The 23,738-nt window shown below is 40.0% G+C and overlaps 1 protein-coding gene and 1 long non-coding RNA gene across 2 annotated transcripts in view; one reads left to right on the top strand and one right to left on the bottom strand.

The window, feature by feature from the left end:
* Positions 1 to 228: 228 nt before the first annotated feature.
* LOC125426089 lies at positions 229 to 14,683 on the bottom strand. The gene is made up of 3 exons (XR_007243496.1): positions 14,540 to 14,683; positions 9,413 to 9,533; positions 229 to 6,343 (listed from the first exon to the last, which is right to left on the bottom strand). It is a non-coding gene; the product is annotated as an uncharacterized LOC125426089 (long non-coding RNA).
* A 104-nt stretch (positions 14,684 to 14,787) lies between these two features.
* ACTR3 (actin related protein 3) overlaps positions 14,788 to 23,738 on the top strand; it is a 48,751-nt gene continuing 39,800 nt past the window's right edge. Inside the window, exon 1 of the mRNA XM_048484225.1 lies at positions 14,788 to 14,919. Coding sequence (XP_048340182.1) covers positions 14,876 to 14,919 — 44 coding nt within the window. The 5' untranslated portion in view covers positions 14,788 to 14,875. The remainder of the gene's footprint in view (positions 14,920 to 23,738) is intronic.

Here is a 23,738-nt window from a genome sequence, read left to right on the forward strand (position 1 = left end):
AAAGGGACTGCTTATTTTCTAAGCATGCAAAGTTAACAGTGAAAATGAAAATATACATTGCCGGCAGCAGCCACCTCCTACTAACAATTAAAGCTTTATTAATTGTTTGTCCAAATGAATTTTTCCTCCTGAACAGGAAATCCACACAACTCAATTTTGAAGAACAAGCAGTAGTTATTGCTATTTCACAGTTAGTATTAAGGATTTTGAAAATGGAATAAAAACAAGTTTTCTCTTACAGGCGTGATTTATTTTACTTAAAACATTTATATCCTGGTCTGTGAAAACAAACTGGGAAGGGTACTTACAATTATTAAGCAAAAAATACTATTAAAAACAGACAAAAATAATCAATTAGAACAAGCAGATGCAAAAGGAGCAATATACAAATGAGGAAAACAGACCAGATTCATGAATAAATAGCACTGCTTTTGTCCAATATTGAAGACTGTATGATTGGCACTAGGGAGGACATACAAATACAGGTACATTGCATTGACCAGAATCATTTTTCTCCTATAAGCCAGGATTCTAAATCTAAATTAAACCCTGGTTTAGAATCCTGGTTTGGAATGGGAAAACCGTTAGCTCCAGTGAATTCATAAGCCTGCATTTGCATACCACAGGTCTCCAGAATTAACATTCTAACTGGAATTCTCTGTTCAAGAAGGTGGAGGACTGAAACATGTGTAAGTACAGCAATGTGGATTTGCACACTTCCTGCCTGAATGCTGGCTATAGGTGGCACCTGAATGCTTTTAGTCCAGGAGGAGAGCTCATGGGATGGCTTTTGCCTGGCTTCTGTGACTGGTGTAGACTAATTCAGCAGACCAAGTCTTCTGTTTAAATTCTAGTGCATAGAAGCTGCGTAGTGAAGTAAGAGTGACAGTAATTCTTAACAGCTGTCATTTCCAAGCAACCACAGTTCTCCATTATCATCGAACCTGCCAATCTCAACAGAAACTGTGCGTTGACTACAGAGGAAACCCACATATATGCTCTATATTTAGCAGCTATGTGATGGCAAGCTGCTTAGCACCGGCACACCAGTCAGCCAATTGGCTATTATTTGACCATGGTCAAATATTCCATAAAGTCAAGAACGCCACTGTGAAAATGAAAGATTCCTTTTTTTATTTCATGATGGTGTCATTTGTTAGTGAGAACAAATGGGCGGTGTGCTTGTTAAAGCATCAGGGACCAGCCTAGTAGCGCAGTATCTCATGTGGACCTCATGCATTCATCTTCCCGGCCAGGAGAATTGACCTGCTACCTGCTTAGCTCTATTGCCTTTAAAAAAATCCACCTTGGTGGTGGTGGAAAGTGCCTCAAGACAAAGCTGCTTTAAGGCAACCCTGTGGCATTTTCAAGCAAGAGACATTCAGAGGTAGCATGCTATTGCCTGCTTCTGTGTGGGCCGAGAGAGCTCTGAAAGAACTGTGGCTGGCCCAGGGTCACCCAGCAGGCTTCATGTGGAGGAGCAGGGAATCAAACCTGACTCTCCAGATTAGAGTCTGCCACTCTTAATCACTATATCACAATGGCTCTCTACTTCTTACAAAAAAAATTTCACTTTTGAAAATTCAATTTTTTTTTGTTTCTTTGTTGTAACGCTGCAGACTGACCATGATGGTCCAGGTGAAATGCCACGAAGGAACTTGTTCAGTGATCATTCACATTCATTGAAGTGTTACTTGACATTGTTAAAAGGCCTAACAATGTATTAAAATGCTCTCAGAAGCAAATTTGATTGATCTACTACCCTATATTAGTGTTTAATTGAACTGGGGATGGTTGTTGTTTGGACCAGTCACCAAGGGCCAGGTCTAACTGTTGAGTTTATTCACCTACACATGGTAATATTGTTCAAGCATACACAGAAAGTAAAAATGCTGCTGCTTGCTATTGTTCAACAGATATGTTTCTGCATTCTGTAAGAGCGAGAATCAGAATCTTTCACACATTCCCCTCACCCCTTTAGTCCATTTAGACCCCCGTAAAAATTGATTTCTGGGATCATGGAACTCAACATGGATCAGAGATAGTGAGGGGGTGTGTGACATTGTTCACACAGGATTCGTTTGACATAAATAACATATAGGAGAAAAAACTGCCCTTTTATAATTTGTTGACTCAAGAAATTGGCTTGACAAGAAGTTAAGTGTTACCCATACATTCTGAAAGACTGAGAACTGCATATACGTGTGCATTTTCTGTTGGGGAATTGCTTAAAATCATAGAATTGGAAGCGGCCATCTAGTCCAAACTCCTGCTCAGTGCAGAATCAGCCCACAGGATCCCTGACAAGTGTTTGTTCAGCTGCTGCTTGAAGACTGCCAGTGAGGGGAGCTCACCACCTCCCTAGGCAGCCACTTCCACTCCTAATCTATTCTTAATGTAAATCTTTTCCCTAATATCCAGCTGGTACCTTTCCATGTGTAATTTAAACCCATTATTGCAAGTCCTATTCTTTGCTGGCCCATAAATAACATAAATAGCATAATCAATAGTAAGTGATCTTTCAAATCTTCATAGAAATTATGTGAAAGACAGGCAGCCCAATCCATAGCTCCAGGCGACTGGGGACAGCATTGCAGCCACACCGTCCCGCTAACTCCAGAGGGCTTTTTGGCAGCATGGGGAAGCAGAAAAGCAGACCTTCCCCCTCTCGCTGAAAAGCTCTCTATAAGGCTAAATGGGCTTATGCCACCCAAAAAGTGGAGCATGTAACTGTCTGCAAACTTGGGGTGGAAGCCCCAGGAATGCCCCGCAGGCAGACATCCAATTGGACAGCAATGCAGCTCTGCAGCAGCCCCAACTTCTGGGTGTTACCACCATGGAGCAGAGAGGCAGCTAGCTGCTAGCCCCTTTGTCCCCTCTGCTGGCAGGGGTGCCCCTTACGCTGGCAGGGAGGGGCAAAGGCTGCCCTGCGCCGGCTCCATGATGTGATTCAGGCCCATAGGATTGGGCTGTTACTCTATGATATAAATAACATATTATATAATAGCCAATTCTTGCTATATTTGACAGGCTGATTGAGTTTTTGTTGTTAACCTATATGAAAAAATGTTATAGAATTTTTTAAGAAGTACAGTTCCAACAAAGATTATCAGCTCAGTGAGAATTACACCAGGTTTTAGTCTACATGCGATTATTCTTCAGAAGAAGAAATAACTATAGCTGTAGGTCTGCATATAATACATATGAAAGGCACAGATTTCTTTGCTTGAAGGGGACAGCAATCATTTTACTAACTTCTCTATAATTATTTTAACAGATACAAAAATAACTCCAACAGAAACTCTTCAAATTTGCTCATTAACATTTCAACCAATGTATGGTTTCTGCCTCTTAAACATCAGAGTCTCCCTTACAAATCTCTCTTTGCCCTACTCACCACATCTTAAGTGTGTCCCTAGTTTGCATGCATATTCTTCCTGCCAAATTTTCAACAAGTTTTTCCTGAGAAATTACCACAAAAGAAAGTGTTAAGGGCAGAAAATCAACATGTGTTATGGGCAGAAAAACAACACTTTCTTTTGTGGCAATTTCTCAGGAAAAACTTGTTGAAAATTTGGCAGGGAGAATCTATTCCCAGTGTGGACAAAGATTTTCATCTTAGTTTTGTATAAAGGAAAGGTTTTTACTTCTTTACAGCAGAGCATGAACCAACTACTAGAAGAACAGTTTATACTCAGGAATGGTAGGTGTGTTTGCAGTATACCACAGGGTGGCAGTACGAAAATAAAAGCACCACATTAAGGAATTGGAATTACTATTGGCAGACTTGAGTTAAGATTAAGCTATTCACAGCATTTCTTCAGACACATACAGTCAGCATTTGTTCATATTTATCTTTTTGTTAATCATTTACTATCTTTTAGAATTTTTTTCAATTGTATGTATAATTATTATTTTTTAAATCTAACAAGTGTTTTACTCAGTTGAACATAGTTGTTCCAAAGGAATTTCTCAATGTCTTCAATAATTGATATATATGAATCCTGGAATAATTCTATCACACACAATCCATATATTGCTTACTTCAGATGGTACTACTGGGAGTAAAGTGATTCTCTCCTTTCTGATGAAAAAAAGGATTTACAATGGCAAAACTGTGTGCCAAACTGCACTCATAAGCATTAACTCATAAGTTGTTGGGAACTTCAAAAGCCATGCATTAGAAGAGCAGCATTCATCTGTAGCAAATAAAGAAATAGCTGATTGTATCAATAACCAGTTTGTCTGCTAGTTATGTCAGAAGCTATGTCAATATGAAAGGCAGAGATCCCCCTATTTAAAGGGGGTGAGGAGATTCATATGTTGGAAGCTGTGATGACTGCTGCTGCTCCAGTCCTGAGCTTGTCTTCACCCACAAGGATGTGTCCTACTCAGAAACCACAGGAGTCTGGCCAGGGTGTGTAGCCTGCTGAAGGTGCTGGAAACAGTGGGAGTTGAAGCTGGAAAAGAGCAGCTGTTCCAGCTGGGCTGTGCCACAGCTCAGTGCCTGCATCCCCTGCTCCAGCTGGTACTGGATTGGTGCCTGAGTTCCCCCTCCATGTTGAAAGCCCCACTTGGTTATGTTCTGAACCGAAGAGCTGAATTCACAGTGAACTGATGGGTATTCATATTTTCTAACATTTCCAAGATTACTCTTTCCCCTTTGTTTCAAATTACAATGCTGCAGTGAATTAAAGTTTTTACAAACACAACTGACCTTTCTCTAAACATGTTTCAGTCTAACCAGATTACCTGCAACAATATCTAATTGCTCATCTATTTTTTGAGGGACTATCAAGAACGACTGTTTTTATCAAAGTTTGGGAAAAAAACCGCTGCGTAGCAATCATTGTCAGCCTCACTCTCAACCAGGAAAAACAACAAAGTCAGATTTTGTAGTTTTAACTTTTGTGATGTTGAGATTTACATGGTGCAACTGAAGATATCTGATACATATTCTAAGGTAAAATATACCTGTCATGAGCAGGATATTTAAAGAACAGGAAATCTGAGGGCCAGTCACAAGGCAACACATTATTTTCTTCTCAGTGCTTTATAAGGCCTGTAACTCTCACCTCTGGGATGTTATAAAGATGGGCCACTTGCAGTAAATACTGGTTGCTGCACATTCAAAATGCTACGTGTAGTTTAATTCATATTTTTAAGTTTTTCAACTAAAAATGTAGACCTTGCCTTTCTTTTTATGTTAAAAGAATATCAGAGGGCATAATATCATGCATGACCCATAAATCTGAGGGTAGTAAACACCTTTTGTTAATTATTAGATATGCTGGCCAACATCCAAAGGCTAGCTCAAATGCACTTTAATCTGAATACTCTTGAGCAGGAGCCACTTATGCAACCTAGTAAACTGCTTGTAAAATTGAAGCAAGCAGCCCAAGCTCTGTTACCTTCTTTTAGAGCTTCAGTTGTGAGATAGGCTTTAATGGCAGCTTAGTCCTGGTGCATAGCTGTTGTGAAACATGATCTGGGTAATGAGATGTGTGGTATGTGTACCCTGGGTTGTCTGGGGGATTGGAGTTCAGCTTCCCATGTGGGGGCCAGTTCCTAAATCTCCATAGGGTGAGAAGCTTGCAGGAAGGGTTAAAAGATTGGTAAATCTATTACACTCTGTCTGAGGGAAAGATGACAGTGTGGTTGTGTTTGTGCAATGGAAGTGAAAGGATCCTGTTTTTCGTGGGGAAAACAGTGCAGATTCTCTTTTAACATTAGAGAATCTTATTTAAGTACAGCTTTCATCAAAACAATTATTGCCTGCGCTGTGTAACATCAAACTTTGAAAAAAGTGCATTTATATTGCCCTGGATGGCTATTAGCAAGACCTACCTTTTAAAAAGTTGCATCTGCCATTTCCTTTCCCATTCCTGCCACAGGAAACAAAATGGAAGGCACAACTTTACAAAAAGGCAAGCCTTGCTAATAGCATGTAACACCAAACGGTGTGAGTATCTATTAGAATGTCCATGTGGTCTGATTATACTGGAAGGTTGGGAAGAGCTATCAGGGTGAGATTGCACAAGTCTAAGATCTGGAATAGGGTCTTAGAAACCCCTTTAGCAACACATTTTGTGGATTCAGGACATACAGAAATCGATCTGAGATTCTGTGTATTGAATGCCTGTAACTGGGTGGCCATTTAAATATGTTGATGTGAAAAAAAAAACTTTTTCACCTTCAGATCCTTCTATCCCATAGTGTGAATAATGAGATTGATTTCTACAGTTATTCATAAATATGATTCTTCATTGTGTAATTGGATAAGCAAGTCCTTGAAGCATCTCCTGTTGAATTGTTCCTTTGGATCTGTGAGTCTTGACAGAACCTGTGAAAGAACAAAATACACAGCTGATTATGTTCCATTCTCTGCAGCTGAGATATATCATTATTAGCATGGTTATATTTCCTACTAAAAGAATAGTGTTTAGACAGACAATCCAGCAACATGTAATTGATGTTTGTTTGCATTTAGCCCGGTACTTGGGAACTTTTGTTCAAGATGCACTTTATGTGAATATGTTTAATAATGAGTATCTGAGTATGTTTAATAATTTTTTGGTAATTTTAGCTTTTTACTTAAATATATGGCATAATGTATTTATTACTGTATCTATTACTGTATTTATTATATTTATATCTATTTATGTTTATGTGATTTTTAAAATTATTTATACCATATTTATATAAATAATTATGCTTCATATACGATGTCCTTTTTGTATTATATTATAATGTCTAAAACTTGACTTGTTGAATCCTATTTAGGCAAGTATAGAAAATGTATGCCCTGCTGAAGAAACTATGCCCAATGAAACAGGAGTTATCTGGAAAATCCCATCTTGTTACTTCATATTGATTTTTGTTACCTCTTCACTTAGCTGGAGTGTATTTGTTTGATTCAGTATATGATTCAGTATATGATTTGATAACCTACTGCACATTTTTGTAGTTTGACTTTTTCCCTACGGGGGCTTTCATACTGCTTACCAGCTGGTTAGCAGATACATATCCATGTACTTACATTTTTCTATCTCCTTGTTTATGTGTGGTTCTTGTGCTATATGTTTGTTATTGAATTGAGCACTTTGCATCTTATTATTGGTAGCTTTTTTTACTACCCAGTAGCTTGGGTGTGGATGCCTAGCAACAGCCACTGAGGGCATTCATTTCCTAAGGCCACCAGTGTGGCTATTATTTTGGGGAGGTTGTACCCCTCTCACGTATTTTTTTTAGATTAAATTTTTCTGAAAAACTGGAGCTTTTTCAGGTTTCCTCAAATCATTGCATTTAAGTAGCCACAGATTTTGCCAAGTTGATAATTATATATATTGATGATGCTAGGCCAGTACAATATAAACAAAGCAATAAAATAAGAACAGTGAAACACACAAATAAATCAGTACAACACATCCAATAAACAATGCTACATACAAGATGTCTGTTTATATATAAACTGCCTAAAGTTTTTACAGACATCAAGACTGCAGACCTGTTCCCTTTATACAAAGTGACCTCTTGAACATTTACTACTACCCTACAAGTACAAATACCAATTAAGAAATTACATGGTAACATTTTGTTGAAAGGTCGTTTGTCCTTAGAAAAGTAGTGGATATAGGACCTGCCAGAAGGAATTTTATAAAAGCTAACATATTTCTGATGAGTGTACTCAACATACATAACTTCGGATGGAAAAAGAAACACAACTTCATACAGATTATTTGTTGTCAATGGTAGTGTCATTTCTTAATGCTATTAGTGATCATCTCTCTCCACCCGGCCTACAGGAGCACTTACACTAATGTAGTTCATGGAAAACATCCAATACGGTTTTCTTTGTTGCCTGATCATTTTCTGAGTTACAGAATAGGTGGTAGGGGGGAGGGGAATCCTATTCTATGAAGAAGCATACAAATATAGCAAATAATTTCTGTGTGCCCTTTGTTGTCAGTTCTTAGTGATAAAAATGTTAAAAATGAAATTTGAAAATACTCAAGGGCATGTGTTCTATGTATTACTATATTTCAGCACTAGTTACGTGAGAAAGCCCCCCCCCCAAATTATTCTTACATTGTGAACTGTTCCTTTTTCATTATCATATTGTAAGATGGTTCACATGCCTCACCAGTTCCAAATATTAAAAAACACACACACACACACTGCAACTGACTTTCAAGACTAACCTATGAATTAGACAGCCCGGGCTGACTCTGCACTTTGAGGGGCAAAATGTTGTCTACAGAATCAGTGGCAGGGACTTTCCCAGTGTGATCTTGGTTCATTGGGAATGATTATGGTAATAACCTAATTCCAAAAGGAGGCATGAAACAATCAGGCAGTAGGCAAGGATTCCCACAGGAAGATAACGGGAAGAGGTCCAGTGGGCCCATCACTGAGTGTGAGGTATGTGCAAGTGAGTGGCAATAGCTGTTCAGTGGGGCCCTGTTCAGTGGGGCCCAGTTCAGTGAAAGAGGACTTTATGAACTGGCACACTTAGTGAAATAAAGGATGCTATTCCTAAGAGCCAGTTGACAAATAAAATATATATATTGACAAATCACAATATTAGATGATATAGTATCAAAATCCTCTATGAAGTTCAGCTATTCTAGGTTCTGATATAGGAAAATTTACTGTCAAGTTATACTTATTGGATTCAACACTATTTCTACTAAGTCACCTTATCCAGCATAAATCAGCCTGGACAACCTTCTATTGTCCATATTTTTAAACTATTGTATATGCAAATATAATTTCTTCACATATTTATGCTATGTGGAAATTTGGGAAATTCACAGAAGTGTATATGAGCCCAAGGACCACTCCCCTCCACCCTTCTGTAGTCTCAGAGGGCATAGTACCCAGCTTCTGTGTGGTGGCCAAGCCCTTTCCAGTCAGAGTAACTTTGCTCACGGGCAAAATACAGCCTCAGTTATTTCCTTGTTATGGATTTCTTGGTTTACAGGACATCCTGTGTTACTTCACACATGAGTGCCTTTCACATGGGTACCTACTCAGCATGATTAGAGTCCCTTTTAAGTACTCTGCTACCATATTCCAGAGCCTTTGAAAGTGAGGCTTCCCATTTTGAGCAGTTTCCTTCTCTCGCCATCAGGGCTCTCGATCTACTGAGCACCAACTGCCCCTGTTATGCAGAATGATGTTTCTCTTTCACCAACACCACTTCCAGTATTCCTTCCTAGTGGAACTGCCATGTCCAGAGCAAGCTTCTGGGTGGCCACACAGGACTCCTCATCAAAGTACAGAAAACAAAATAATGCCATGAAGTAAGAAAATATGAAATAAGAAAATAGGGATCACAATTGTGTAAGACTGACCATTAAAATCTAAATGACCTGCTAGAAAAAAAATACAGTCTTCCAAAAATACTCACAATGTAGGTCTCAAGGCAGTCAGTCTTCCTTTGAGAATGAGTTCCACTGGGTTTGAGGAAATGGACCACAAAGGATTTACCTGATTATCTCAACAGGCATGTGGGTTCCTGGAGTTAATGGCTTCACAGAAAATGGCAAAATGGCAAATCAGACACAAGCAAAAGCTCACTGAAAGTAATAACCACACATATGGATTGGTTCTTCTGAACCTATACTTTGTCCCACAGAAAGATAGAACCTCAATAGTGAATGAATCCACAGCTAAACTTCCTGGACCTTTCTTTGCAAGGAGGTAGTAGCTATCTTAGGAACCAAGAAAAAAATGTGAAATTGGAAGGCATGAGTTTTGAAAAACTGATGGGTGGAGAAGAATCTCTTGGTCATCCCCAAGTAGAATGCAGTTAAAACCAATGTGATAGCCCAAGGGATTCCAGAAATACAGGTAGTTTTATCTGCCATGGCCATTTTAATATTTGGACTTTTTTCCTATGGTGGAAGCACATTGCTTTAACTTCCTCCAACTACATTTTTATCTTTTTGTGATCAGAGTACAGAATTACTAATTTTCAGTAGTTCTCCTAGATAAGACTTCCAATTAAATATACTCAATTATATACCCGGGAGGCGGGAGGGGGGCATGATGGGAATCAAGAGCAAGGCACCACTCGCCTGGATCATGTGGGGGGTGCATCTGGCTGCTTGCTGCAGCTCACCCACTCCACTTGCTTACCTACCCTCCTCGCTGCTTGCCCACCCGGCTTGTCCTGCTCACTGCTGGCCTGCCCCCTCTAATTGGGCAGTGAAATTCTGGGGGGAGGGTGCAATTTTGGGGGAGGGGTGCACAATCGGTACTTGCGCCAGGTGCAATTTCTTCAGGTACACCACTCAGTATACTTAAAAGAAAATTAGGGGGGGAAACCTGAAAAAACACACCAAAACATTCATAGTGCTAAAATATAATCTAAGCAACATTCCTGAAGAGTATAAAGACACTGAAAATAACAGATTTGCTTTACTAAATTCAAATGAATGTGAACCAGAAGAACTATGGGTTCTAACCAGTGGTGGAATTCAGCTGGTTCGCACCAGTTCGCTAGAACCAGTTCCTAATTTTTGTTGAGTTTGGCAAACCGGTTGTTAAAAGCAGTTTCAGAGCCCCGTAACAGCTGGGCACCTTCCTGCCCGGCTGCTTTGAGGCACTAAAAGCCCCATCGTTCCCTCTCCCAGGGGAGGGTGAGCAAGGGGTTTTTCACAGTGCCAATTTATGTTGATTACTGGAGCATACAAGAGAATTTCAGAGGAAAATCAGTTTGTGTTTCATAGATTGCAGCACAGTTGCAAAACCCGAATAAGGCTGCTAATTATATATGTTTTGGAGAACATTAATTCTTAGGGTTACCATAAGGCAGAAGCAACTTGATGGCACTTAGCACACACACAAAAAGAATTACAGCTGTAACGGTTTACAATGCAATGTGTGTGTTTCTTTAAACTGACATTCTAAAACATTACAACAGCTTTGCAAATTATCAGACAAAAGATTTTTTTATATCCAGTGCAGGTGTCATTTCTCTTTTTGGGATGATCCCAAGTAAAGGATGGCTCCCAAATGGTAACTCACTAAAGCATATACATTCAGGTTTTCTTTTTTGAAAGAGGTATGATAATATTTTGTCAGCAGGCTAGTACAACATTTCTATTACTGGGGTCCAAGGCGTCTAGAATCCACGAGAGTACTCCAGGTGACCTGGAAGTAGGGGTGGGTAGCGTGGTGGCCAAGTTTGCAGATGATACCAAATTATGTAGGGTGGTGAGAACCACAAAGGATTGCGAAGAGCTCCAAGCGGACCTTGATAAATTAGGTGAGTGGGCTAAGAAATGGCAAATGCAGTTCAATGTAGCAAAATGTAAAGTGATGCACATAAGGGCTACATACATGCTACAGGGGTCAGTGCTATCAGTCACAGACCAGGAAAGGGATTTAGGCATCTTGGTTGATAGTTCCATGGGAATGTCAACTCAATGCATGGCAGCTGTGAAAAAGGCAAACTCTATGCTGGGGATCATTAGGAAAGGAATTGATAATAAAACTGCAAAGATTGTCATCCCCTTATATAAAGCAGTGGTGCGACCGCACTTGGAGTACTGTGTCCAGTTCTATCACCGCGATCTCTCAAAAGGATATTGAGGAGATAGAAAAAGTGTGCAGAGAAGGGCAACAAGGATGATTGAGGGACTGGAGCACCTTCCCTATGAGGAGAGGTAAGGTTGCAGCTTCGGACTCTGTTAGTTTGGAGAGGAGATAGGCTGAGGGGGGATATGATTGAAGTCTATAAAATTATGCATGGGGTAGAAAATGTTGACAGAGAGAAATTTTTCTCTCTTTCTCACAACACTAGAACCAGGGGGCATTCATTGAAAATGCTGGGGGGAAGAATTAGGACTAATAAAAGGAAACACCCTCTTCATGCAGCGCAGATTGGTGTTTGGAATATGCTGCCACAGGAGGTGGTGATGGCCACTAACCTGGATAGCTTTAAAAGGGGCTTGGACAGATTTATGGAGGAGAAGTCGATTTATGGCTACCAATCTTGATCCTCTTTGATCTGAGATTGCAAATGCCTTAACAGTCCAGGTGCTTGGGAGCAACAGCCGCAGAAGGCCATTGCTTTCACATCCTGCATGTGAGCTCCCAAAGGCACCTGGTGGGCCACTGCGAGTCGCAGAGAGCTGGACTCTGGTCTGATCCAGCTGGCTTGTTCTTATGTACTTATGTTCTTAGGTGTTTCACAAGTCCTGCAAGAAGAGAGGGTGAGTCCCTACAATCTCATTTGGCTAGGCAACTTCAAAGTCCTCTCAATTTTCTGGGAAATAGGACAGAGTCTGTATTTCCTTCTTATGAAAGAGTAGACACTCATAATGTCACTACTATCACAATCATCTAGCTTCCAGATCCCCTGAGAACAATAGGGAAAAAAGGATTGTTGCCAAGATGCAAAAACTCAGATTTAGGAACTGTAATTAGCAGTGAGGAAACCCAGCCCTAAATTGTTTCTGGGCTTTCCCTATTTTCTATGAACAATTCTGAACATTTTCCTTCACACTCTTGATCAGCTGGCCTCTAGTTAGAAGTTATTAACCTGGAAGGAAGAGCAAGATTCGATTCCACTAGCATCCTAAAGGCCAGCAATATTTTCAGGGTACAGTATAAGCTCTCGAGAGTCAAAGCTCCTAGTATTTCATGGAAGTCACTTTCTCTCAAAAGTTTATACTCTGCAAATCTTATTGGTCTAAGGTGCTACTGGACTCAAATCCCACTCTTCCATGCAGACTGACATGACTACTCTCCTAATACTAACAAAAAAAAGAAGGAAGTGTCTTCATGCCTCTTTGCAAAATCCCTTCTAGTCAAAAGTAAGGCCTTTGGAGCATTGGTCCTATATTATCAGCTGCCCCGTGAAATGGAGGAGGAAGAAGAAGAGTTTGGATTTATATCCCCCCCCCCCTTTCTCTCCTGTCAGTGTAACCCCTATGTTCAGAATGGGATGACCCAAAAATGGGTGGAGACTGAAAGCAGCAGGAGGCTGCATAAGAACATAAGAACAAGCCAGCTGGATCAGACCAAAGTCCATCTAGTCCAGCTCTCTGCTACTCGCAGTGGCCCACCAGCTGCCTTTGGGAGCTCACATGTAGGATATGAACGCAATGGCCTTCTGTGGCTGTTGCTCCCGATCACCTGGTCTGTTGAGGCATTTGCAATTTCAGATCAAGGAGGATCAAGATTGGTAGCCATAAATCGACTTCTCCTCCATAAATCTGTCCAAGCTATCCAGGTTAGTGGCCATCACCACCTCCTGCAAAAATTATTAAGTTGGAGGAAGCAAGGCTATCAGGCTGGGACCTGGAGTTATTTCTTTTATAAACTCTTAACACCTTGTTTAAGGTAACTGCAATGCTGTAGGGAACTAGTGAGAAGGGAGTTGTTTATTTTGCAATTGTAAATGTTAGAATTTATTGTTTCGGGTTTTGTGTATGTAATCGGTGAGAGTTCTTTTGGGGACCTTCATCATCTTGAATCCAGTTCACCAAACCTCTGGAGTCTTCATGAGCCGACCACCAGCAGGAAGAAATGAACTTGGCATCATCAGACTGTAATTAGAAGGACTTGGAATGAAACTTGAACAGGACCTTGAAATATTATGTTAAATGTTAATGTCTGATAAATGTCATATGTTAAGGAAAAGTAAACCATTTTTAAAAAATTCAGTTGTTGCAAACTCCTTCCAAGTTCTGCCCCCAGAACCCACAAGCAGAGGTTACATAAGGAGACTCAAAGGGGTTTACAATCTGCTTTCCTCTTCCCCCACCCCCCACAACAAACACCCTGTGTGAGGGAGGGAGGTGGGTGGGGGGGTGGGGCGTGTTTGTGCTCAAAAATATGAACCAAAACAGGGGTGTCTTCAGGTTGCTAAAGATTGAGACCCACCAGTCCAACATTGTCCAAAATGAACACTAGATTTCTTTAGTGGCCTGATAAAACATTAGTTACCTTATTTACAATGGAACAATTTTGTGGAATATACACGTTTTTTCCTCACCCCACTCTATGTATAAATTATATGAAAATTCAGGCAAAACAGGTTGCTGTAATGTCCCCATCCTTTCACCCTCATATGTTCTTTACGTCCAGCCCCCAAATGTTAAATAGTCTCGATGAGATCCCCAACTTTCTTTCCTGCCAGAACTCTTGTGCCTTGAACGTCTTCCTAACAGCCAGCTATTCCCTCCACAGTGCCAAAAGGTTCCATTGCATTTCTGGTGGATATAACAGCTAGTAAACGTAGATGAGTCCTGCTGGGGGTGAGTGACTTGCATAGCTGGAAGGTGCTTGGGAGCATTCCACGAAGTAAGCAGCATAATGAAATAAAGGAGGGTGAGATTGTTGAGAGAGGGAAGCTGCTTTAAAATTAGCACTGAAACAGGGAAGGATCTGAACATGCTACAAAAAGGTCTCTCTTGAAAGGACTTATATTTGTTTTTAATATTATATATATGAGGAACTAAAAGGGAGCAAGGGAAAAAAATCTCATCCCAATAGCCCGACCGCGTCATTTCTTTCCACCTACCCGCTTCCTGTACACTGCGCGTCACCATATGTTTCGGGTTGACGCGCCCGTCCGCTCTCCTCCTCCTCCTCGGCCCTCCCTCCCTCCTCCGCGCTCAAGCTGGCTGGGAGGGACGGGCGAGGCGGCCATCTTGGGTTGGCTCGCCGGGGCTGTGCGTGCGTGTGTGAGCGAGCGGGGGGGGGAGGGAGGCAGGCAGCAGCCGGGGCAGGGAGTGACTGGCTGGCTGGCTCCTTTGCGGAAGTGGGTGGCTTCACTCCCCCTCAGTAGAAGGAGCAGAACGAGCCCCGGGGGTCCTCCGCACCTTTCCCCAGCGCCGTCTCGACCCACCCGAGGAGGATGGCAGGGCGGCTCCCGGCCTGCGTGGTGGACTGTGGCACCGGGTGAGTGGAGGGGAGAGAGGCAGAGCCGGGGATGAATGGAGGGGAGGAAGCCAGCAAGCGGCAAGGAGGCTCTTGGGCGGCCGTGGCGGCGGCTGCTGCTGCTACTGACAGTTTGCTTGCAGGCAGTGGAGGCGAACGGAGAGGGCGGGGAAGGGAAGCGGCCAAGCTGCAGCTGTGTTTTCCCTTTGGGGGTATGAAGGTGGGCGGGCGGGTGGCTTGGATGACCCTCCTTAAAGCAGACCCAGATAATTCCTGGCTTTGCATTCCTCTGTTTCCTACCCCCCCCCCCTCTTCTTCCTCACCCCATGCATATCCTCCCACTCACTCTGCACACTGATTGCAACATTAGCTTTCAACTTGCGAGATTAGGAGAAGGTGGAGGGGGGAGTTAGGAAGGGAGAATTGGGGTTTTTTTTTGTTGTTCCTTAGATAGTGTTTGACAGATACAGCGAACCCAATCGGCTGGCCTTAGCTTTCAGCCCCCCCCCCCCTTTTCAAAAATGTGGCTTTGTGGGAGGGGAACCGGCGGAAGGGGGGCGGGGGTGGCACACCCTTATAGTAGTTCCCTCACCTTGTTTTAAATATGTGGGATCGGTTCTTGAACATATCTGCGGCGCCAGCTTCTCTGAAGAGCTTTTTCGCTTGTCTTTCCATTATAGAGCAATCGAGGTTGTAATTGCCACGATTTTATTCATTGCTTAATGGCATGGAAACCCAATGCATCCCTTTGCTTCCTTTTCGGCTTCACGTGGGAAACAGGGTATCCTCTGAAAAGAGCATTTACGCTGTAGGATCAGCATTCTCTTTTCAGGTTTTCAGGTTTTATCATTTTTTTTCCCCCTAGTTCATTCATTTCACCAGAAGCTACCCTGTCAGGAAGTAGCGTTTCCTATTCGGTTTTTGAAAGGAAAAAGCACATTTTCATAAATGGTTTGCTTAGATTAAAGTCAGCAAGATCAGGGTGGACCCAATCTGTATTTTTAAAATAATAAGGCTAGTTAATGTTCACTTGATGTGTATACTTCAAAGTGGAGATTTCGCTGTGCAATATCATGATTTTTCCATGTGTCATTTATTCAGCCTTACTTCTCTATGTGAGAGCAAAGAAAGTCCACCCGCTGTATGGAGCAAGCGCAGAGGAACTTCCTTAGTTTTGTCAAAGGCTCTTCCTCCTTTCATGCTTTTATACCTTATAAGGCAGTTTTTGGTGTCAAACCTGAACCAGATCTTTTTTAGAAACAGCTTTTCGTATTTAGCAATTTTTGGTTAGTGATTAGAGAGAAAATAGCAATGCTTATCAGCTAAATATGTACATATAGACAGGAGTTTTGCAGAGATTCTTCATGGTGTTCAGTGAACACACAGCTTAAAGGTACAAATGTAAGGAAGCTAAGACTTCCTGCATAAGTACTCTGTATGGTTCATGTAAGTTCCTAAGAGCTGGGTTCAAGACAAGTCCTTTCGTTGACTGGCAGTGTCCATCATGTTTATCCAGATGATTCTTGTGGTATTTTTGTGGAATTTGTAGGTTGTACCACAAAAGTTGTAACACTGCATGCACTACGAGTTTGACATCTGTTAAACACGAGGTTGTATATAAAATGTTGTGCATCAATAGTGAGCTTGCCTTTTAATTTTAAAATTAAAAACATGCTTTCATGAAGAAAGAATTATGACCTCGGGACAATTCATATAAATGAAACAGAGTTTATAAAATTAGGTGGTGATGGTGGGAGAGTTATCTGGCACTTTTAATTAAATTACTTTTGTATTTCCTTCTGTTGCACTTGCTTAGGCACGCCCTGTTATGGTGAACCTAAATTAGTTTTTTAAAGCAAATATTTAGGGAACACATAGGTCAATTTCGCTGCTTTGAACATTTTCTTCCAGAAGCTTTAATCTTGCCCAAGAGGCCTCTATTTCATTTTCAGTTGTACAGTTAAACTGAGTATAATTAAATTGTGATATAATTCACAATATACTTCTCATGAGTCCTGACTCCCAATTTGAGATTTTTGGGGATTAATTACAAGTCTTCATCTCAGATTCTTCAAAGGGATCTGCCATTCAGTTCTTGTATGCATACTTCTTTGACCATAGCATCATTTTACCAGTATTTATATTATTAACATCTTCCTAAATCTAGAGTTTTAGGATAAAAGATTGACGCTTGCGTAAATCTGAAACATGGAAAGGGCCTTGTGAATGCTAACCAGTGAAAACATGCTGTGTACTGTTGCAAAAAATCTTAAGTTTTTTGGTTGTTGTTTAGGGAATGTGTAATTTGTGGTGGTCCAAAATATGCCTGAGGTATTGTGTAGATTTGGCATATGTGATATGCAGTGTCCCATCTTGCATCCACCTGCACTGTGGGCAGAGATTGATTGTAATCCCTACACTTAGGGCTGGTGCTGAAAGGGGAATGACTGGAGTTTTCGTTGCTGATGTGATCTAAACATCACATTCTGGAAACTGCAACTTATATAAATGCTCTGCGAATTCCAGGCCCAGCTGTAAACATTTTGTATAATTGTCAGTTCTATTAAAGGTGACTCATGTTTGCATCGATATACTCCTCATTCAGCAGTGCAGCTACACTAGGATTTGCTGCATTCAATATCTAAAAGTGCATCTCAAAGTATGCAGCGGACAGGAAGGTACCATGTGGTGTGGTTCCCTTGCATATCCTCTTGAGTGTACGGAGGCACACCTATCCTTACATATTTATCAGTTAAAATGCTAGTGCTGTACTACATTAAGTGTGAATCAATTCAGCTAGGCCTTCAAGGTGTTTTTTTTACATAGTTAAAGCCTTAGAAGTGGTGCAGTAGCGATTAAAGGGATATTTTAGCGTCACGTTGACTTGATTTTCCAGAATGGGGAAAAAGTTCAATTCAAACGTCACACAAAAGTATAGTTTGGGATTCCAAATGTACAATCCGATCATAGTCTGAAGCTGCTTGGTTGTTTTTGTATGGTGTCTGTTCATCATTCTTGTCTTCTATGGTACATGAGTTTTTGGAGCTAGAATAGCAGCCAAAACTGTGGTTTGTCAAATCAGTTTAAGTTTTAAACCATAGTTAGCATAATTCATGGTTTGCATTTTCACTTTAAACCATGACTTCTGATTTGCTTGCTGGGTACAAACCGCATTTTGAAATTTTCAGCAACATATTAAACTGTGTCTTGGAAAATTTTGTTTGGCTCTAAAGAGCCAGATTAATTTTTCAATTTACAATATTTTGTGCTAATTAAAAAAATTATTTCTGATGCAAAGCGTAATCCTAGCCTCTTTGCAGTCATATTGGCAAATTCAGTAGAATGACTAGAAAGTAGAATTACTAGAAGTGAATGACTAGATTTACTTAAAGGGGTTTTAGTATATAACTGTAGGGGTAATGGTGCTTGTCAGCTTTTTGTTGTGGTGCAAGTCACTAATCCCAGCCTAACTTCACCTCAGTTTCTTGTAATTTCATTATTGCTTTAAAATCTCAATGTAATTGAATAATGGAGCTGGTATAGAAAGCAGCTTTTTAGGAAAAGAATTGTTCCACGATCACTGAATGGTGTAAAGTTAAATTTATGTATAAATAAGCATTGACAATAATGTCATGCATGTCTGTTTTTATATCGTACAACAGAACAGTCAAATGCAAAATGTTAAATAAGATTTGGTTAGTTTCAGTCATCTTTTTTGCTCTAGCTCAGCCAATTCCCCTCCTTATATCTTCTGTTCCATATGTTTTTTTTGTACTTACAGGTCCCATAATCCCAGCCAAATGAATCCTTTCTTTTCTTTTTCAATACTGGAAAAAGTAGTTGGATCCAGCATTTTCTGCTATAATAAAATCAGTGCTGAAAATATTAGGTGCCATGGCGACTCTGGCAGCTGGAATTAGTTGAGTCTTGTATTAAATGGTAGGTAATAGAGAGGCACCATGGTGTCAGGATTAAAAGCGATGGGCCCTAATCTGGACCATCAGGTTTGATTCCTTGCTTCTCCATTTGAAAAGCAGACTCTCATCTGTATGACAAGATTAGTTTTCCTGCTCTTCCTTATGCAGCCTACTGGGTTACCCAGTTCTCTCAGAACTCTGAACCTCACCTACCTCATAAGGTACTTGTTTTGGGGAGGTGGGAAGGTGACTGTAAGCCACTTTGAAAATTCTTCTGGTAGAGAAAAGCGGAGCATAAAAACCAACTCTTCTTCCTCTTCCTCCATGATCTAGTATGACATCTGAATGAATTCATTTAACTATGACATTGCTATAGTACATTTGATACTATCTCTGCTTGGTAAATTATGCCAGATATGAATGTAGATATTTAACTAGCCTATGCATGTGGGTTTGCATATTCTGCTATCCGAAACTTCAGAACAACTTCAGTTACTTACCATGACATATTTGCAACCCAGTCCGGGAGGGGGGGTGCATTGAAGCGGTGAATCCCCCTCTGGAGTTGGCACATTCCTTCACCAGTGTGAGTGCCCAGGGGAAAGGGGCAAATATTCTGGAGGAGGGGCAACTTAATTAAGTGGCCAGGCTCTGTAGTGCCCAACCTGGAAGCTGCCTCTGTTGCCCAGGCAAAACACTGCACCAGCGTGGTTGGGACCAATTTTACTCAGTCTCCAGTGCTCAGTCAGCCCCCGTGTACTGGCAGAGTCACTGGTGGAGATATGCCACGATTTTTGTGGTGTATCTCTATTCTCCCTTATGGGAGAGTTCCTTTTAAAAACAACAACACTTTTTCAGGCTTCCCACACTGTGAGAAAACCCTTTATGGATTGCTACTTAAATGCGTTTATTTGAGATTATTTTATATAACTCTTTTGAAAATCTTAATAAATATATATGAAAAAAAAGAAAATCGTTTAGAAGGAGCAGGGTGGTGCCTTTCTCGCACACTGGCCCATTCAGGAATGGGCTGTTCAGTTAGTTTTCATACTCTTTTCATTTTCTCTGTTTTATGAAAAATTAGTTTGTTATGTTTAATTTTGATTTGAGCTTACATTCTGATAAATTCTATACTGAATTTTGTAAACATTATTGAGGGAAATTTATACTAAATGGTTGAGAAGCCATTGATGTTCAGGCATTCTGATATTTTAAGGTTAGTCATTTGATTGGATTTGTTATGGGATGATAGTGAGATGATATGTTATGGGATGATAGCAAGATGGATTATTTTAGCTTGTAACAGTTTTAATGTCATGATGTTGCAAGAACAATCCTGATTTTTTTATTTTCTGTGGGATAATGTTGAGTTACCTTGGAGAAGCTGCCGCAGGCTGGTCCCTTTTGATATATGTTATGCTTTGGCAAATAATTCAAGAGAATATAGTTCCATTTACAAAGGTAAGCATATGTTCTCAACACTTGATGTGTAATAATTATTTTTATTCCAAAAATCACTTAACTTGAAAACATGTTAAGTATAAAGTTCAGTTGTGTTTGATTGCCACTTAACCATGACATTGTATTAGTTCAGTTTTGTATCTTTATTGGCATATAACAAAAGAAAGACAACCCAAGGGCTGTATTTAAAAATACCTATGAAAAGTTTGGACAGATTAAGTTACTACTTGACTGCAGTCATTTTTAGAGGTTAAATCATGCATCCGAGGAGCCTATCAGAGAGCATGACTTTTTTCACTTTAGTTGTGTACAACAAATCATGCTGTCAAATGTTCCTTTTTTTCTTTGAATTTTGCATGTTTTTTCCCTTTGATTCTGGAAACATTTTTCCGCTGTTCCTAGTACTTTTATTTTGTTTTGCTTTTTCTATTCATTTCCAAACCAGCTTCCCTTGAGTGTGAGATTATGTATTTTTCTGCCCCACCAAACACTGACCCTTATCCATCTGGCTTACGCCCCCATGTAGTCATCCAACCTCCCTTCAGCCATTTTCTCCTCTTTGTAATCCATTTCAAAAGGATTTTTAAAAATTCTTTGTTATATAGAACTAGTGATGTAACATTGAAGCAGGGATAAGAAGTAGGGCAATTGGATCAGCCTTGTCAATTTCACATAGAGCTTTCCATGTTAACTTTCAGGCACAGATATAAAGAAGCAGAGGTGATTGGATCAGCTTTGTCAAATTCATATTGAACATTTCGGTGAAAAAACGCTTGGTCTGCAGTTGGGAGCAAGTGAAATTGCCAAGGGATTGCTGCAATAATGATTGTGCATAATTACAGCTCTGATTTGGCTGGAAATGTGTTTTGGGGGAAGATGCGGTACACGTTTCTGTTCCTTCAGGTAGTCGTGTCTGCTCCAGGAGTTATTTCGGCTTCTGTTTTGGCTTGGTAGTTCTCAATAATAGAAATGGAAGATCAGACATTTTTGAATTGCTGCTTCAAAATGTAATTGCATGTTAATACTAGAGCGCCTGTACTAAAGATAGAAAAGGAGGATGGTTGTTCTTCTGCATCACGAATCACATCCCACCACTATTAGAAATAATACATTTTCAGCAATAGCATGTGGAATAAATGCAACTGAAGAGACAAGGGGAAAAACAATGGAGGGAATGGAGGTGTGAGAAGTGACTTCACAGAAAATATTTCAAGAAAAGTTTGACCACTAGGAAAAATCTATGGTAAACTTTGCTTGCAGAGAAGGCCCATTTGTCACTAGTGACCCTCCACACAGCATGGTTGCTATATTGTGTGAACAGGAGCAACACACATATTTACCAAGCCTGAATGTGACCCGCCCTGAAAAATTCAGAAATCAGTTGTATATGCCCCATTATGTGAGATTAGTGGGCTCCTACTATTTGTGATTACAATGTTTGAAAAGGACTTGTATATTTTCTGAGATCCAATAATAATTCATTTCCACTGTGGGAATTTTTAAAAGAAAAGATATTAGAATTTTACAATGAGTCCAACGGTTCTGAGAGCTACATTGTATAATTAGAATTTTTTGAGTGAGTTTTAATGACATTGGTGGCACTGTTGAATTTTGTGCTACTATTCAGTGTTGTTCTTGTCTTTAGTAATAGCTGACCCTCGGCTGAACTCTTCGTTGCTACATGTTTATTATCAATGAGTATTCCAGTTTATATTACCTTTTGTTATTGGAGTACTCATGTTAATATAGTTTGGAAACATTTGGATGGTTCTGTAGTGCATGATGCTGAGTTAAACTGATCATTGCTATGTTCTGTGTAGATGGTATAGTCATTCTGTAGATATTTTCATGTTTTATATGTCCACCAATGTATCTTGATTCTCAATATGGGCTGATCAGTGGATACCTAAATCTGGAAACTGGAACAACTAAAAGAGAAGACAGATCTTTCTACAAACCAGGTTTTGCAGAAAAATCTTAAATCTACCAGCGAGAATCTGCAAGGACTTGTAGGGGGCATCACATTTTCCTACCCTATTATCTTTTTCTTTCCTTTCCTAAAAGGCCTCATAGCCCATGATCTTTTCCTGCTTTCTTTTGTCCTTCCCAGCTAGCTAAGCTATTTATTTAAGCTATTTATTTATTTGCTTGCTTGCTTACTTATTTATCTTTTCCTGCTTTCTTTTGTCCTTCCCAGCTAGCTAAGCTACTTATTTATTTAAGCTATTTATTTATTTACTTATTTATTTATTGCATGTATATCCTGCCATATATCCAAAGACTCAAGGAGGCTTACAATAAAACATATATAATATATACAACAAATACGATAAATATGAAAACATTAAAACATCATAAATATCTAAATTTAAAAAAACTATACAAACAAATGGCGTAAAAGTCCAACATGGGCTTCAATCAACCTACCTTTTATCCCCCTTTCCTTCCTTCCCCTAGCAACCTCTACCTGTTAAAACTATGCCTGAATTTCCAGTGCTAGCTGGTTTGTGAGAACAGGGGCTGGTTTTTCTAAATTTCACTCTGCAGATGCGCACACACAGGCAATATCTAAGCATCCACCTTGTTTTTCTTGGTATTCAGACCATTCTTTGGTAGAATTCAAATGGCATATATAATGTTCAGGGCCTTTTCAATTGTTCATCCTGCAGGGACAGATTCTCTTTTGGTTATATTTTGCCTTCTTTCAATAAGAACTGCTGATTTATTCTGAGGTACTGCACAATGGCTTCATTCTGAGGATAGCTGATTTATCAAATATAGCTCTTAAGAGATTTTATATAGCAACTTTAAGTACTGTTGAACATTATACCAAATTGGGGAGAAGGAATGTACAAATAACTCAAGATTTATGTTCACACTGCTCTGGTAGTGTTCAATGTTATACAGAGAGATGCCAAATTGTACAATCTGGATTTTGTACAGCTGTTTGAGGTAGATAAATATGTTTCTTCCTTTCCCCCTCCTGTTTCTATATAATATATGAAACCACTCTTCAAGTAATTAAATTCTTACTTTCTGGTTCAATTTAGTTTAGTTTTAGTTTTTTAAATTTTTTTCTGGTAACAACTTGATGGTAGTGAGAATGATAATTGCTTGCCTTTAGGAGTGTTCTGAAGTTCTGTAGATATATGTATTGTTTCAAAATGTGTGGGTGGTTGCAATTATGGTGAAATTCGCAAGTCGTATGAACTTGAAAGGGGAAAGAAGAAAGTAATTCGGTGAAACTGAAAACTCTTTGCCAAATTTTAGAACATCAGAGAGAGAGAGAGAGAGAGAGAGAGAGAGAGAGAGAGAGAGTTTGTCATGATAAATAGGAATGTAGTATTTTTAAGATAGTTCGATTTTGCACTGTGGTGGCACTTTCTGCCAAAACAGCATTATAAAAAATTCTACACAGCCGATCACAATCCTTACTGGGCAAAAGCCCACTTCCTGAAAACA

Source organism: Sphaerodactylus townsendi, linkage group LG02 (genome assembly GCF_021028975.2).
Source record: "Sphaerodactylus townsendi isolate TG3544 linkage group LG02, MPM_Stown_v2.3, whole genome shotgun sequence".
Classification (NCBI taxonomy): Eukaryota; Metazoa; Chordata; class Lepidosauria; order Squamata; family Sphaerodactylidae; genus Sphaerodactylus; species Sphaerodactylus townsendi.